General features: G+C 37.1%; 1 protein-coding gene across 1 annotated transcript; it reads left to right on the top strand.

The window, feature by feature from the left end:
- Positions 1 to 410: 410 nt before the first annotated feature.
- Positions 411 to 1,343, top strand: LOC140920801 (protein FAR-RED IMPAIRED RESPONSE 1-like). The gene has a single exon (XM_073369636.1). The coding sequence runs from the start codon at positions 411 to 413 to the stop codon at positions 1,341 to 1,343; it is 933 nt and encodes a 310-aa protein (XP_073225737.1).
- Positions 1,344 to 1,526: the final 183 nt, after the last annotated feature.

The following is a 1,526-nucleotide window of genomic DNA, read 5'->3' as shown; positions in this document are numbered from 1 at the left end:
CGACAGCACGACCAAGAACAAAGACAAAATTAATTCTTGGTTGTGAAAGAAGTGGTAAATATAAACCTTGGAAGAATCCTAATCTTACGAGGAGTACTTGGACTAGAAAATGTGATTGTCCATTTAGATTGAGAGGAACACGTTCAAGTGTTGGTGATGGATGGTATTTGCTTGTAATATGTGGTCTCCATAACCACGAATTGGCCAAAAAACTAACCGGTCACTCTTTCTTAGGCCGATTGTCTCAAGATGAGAAAAATGTACTTGGTGATATGACAAAGAACTTTGTAAAACCAAAAAACATTTTAATGACATTGAGGGATCATAACGTTGAAAGTTTGACGACAATAAAACAAGTTTACAATGCACGTCAAGCATATCGTTCATCACTTAGAGGTAATAGAACATAAATGCAACATCTTTTGACATTGATGGAACGTGACAAATACGTTTATCGATATAGGAAGGTAGATGGTTCAGATGAGTTGAGGGACATATTTTGGGCCCATCCAGACGCTATCACTCTTGTGAATAATTTTCACATAATATTGATTATGGATAGCACTTACAAGACCTGTAGGTATCGAATGCCATTACTTGAGATTATTGGTGTTACATTTACTGAAATGACATTTTGTGTGGGATTTGCATATTTACAGTCTGAGCGTGTTGATAACTTCACATGGGCACTACAAATGGTGAAAGAACAGATTACAAGTGGTGAAGTTGAAGTCATCGTTACTGATAGAGACCTTGCTTTGATGAACGCAGTTGAAAATGTTTTTCCAAAAGCAGTGAATTTATTATGCTTGTTTCATATATGCAAGAATGTCAAAGCCAAGCGCAAGATGATTGTGTTTCCAAAAAAGAAGCAAGTGCAAAAAATGGAGGCATGGGAGGCTCTTATTTACAGTTATGATGATGCTCAATACTACATGAAGTTGGCTATCTTTGAAGGAATTTGTAGTAGCTGTTCTATTTTTTATGATTATGTACACGAGCAGTGGTTAATTCCTCACAAGGAAAGGTTTGTTGAGGCGTGGACAAATAGAGTTATGCACTTTGGGAACACCACAACACAAAGGGTTGAGTCGGCACATTGGAGTTTGAAAAGGATATTACAAGATAGTATTGGTGATATATCCAGTGTTTGGGAAACCATCAATAGCATGATTGTATTACAACACAATGAGATAATAGCATCATTTGAAAAGAGCATCATTCAAAAGGTGCATCGTTATAGTAACAGATTATACGCGAATTTGTGTGGTGTTGTGTCAAAAAATGCAATTGATCACATTGGGGCAGAGTATGATCGCGTGAAGTATGTAGGTATTGATTAGACTCAGTGTCGTTGCACAATTAGGACAACACATGGTCTACCTTGTGCATGTGAAATAGCCAAGTATAGTATGATCCCACGTTCCATTCCATTAGACGCTATTCATGGTTGGTGGAGTAAATTAACTTTCCATGTTGATGCATCGAGTCAACCTTCAGAGTTATCTGTGAAACATGAAATAGAT

This window comes from Cicer arietinum, chromosome 6 (genome assembly GCF_000331145.2).
Source record: "Cicer arietinum cultivar CDC Frontier isolate Library 1 chromosome 6, Cicar.CDCFrontier_v2.0, whole genome shotgun sequence".
NCBI classification, from domain to species: Eukaryota; Viridiplantae; Streptophyta; class Magnoliopsida; order Fabales; family Fabaceae; genus Cicer; species Cicer arietinum.
Note: the sequence above shows the minus strand (reverse complement) of the source record. Positions and strands in the feature narration are given on the sequence as shown.

Bases quoted from the DNA above. Each gene is read 5' to 3' on its own strand.
- LOC140920801 (XM_073369636.1), top strand. From the start codon at position 411: ATGCAACATCTTTTGACATTGATGGAACGTGACAAATACGTTTATCGA.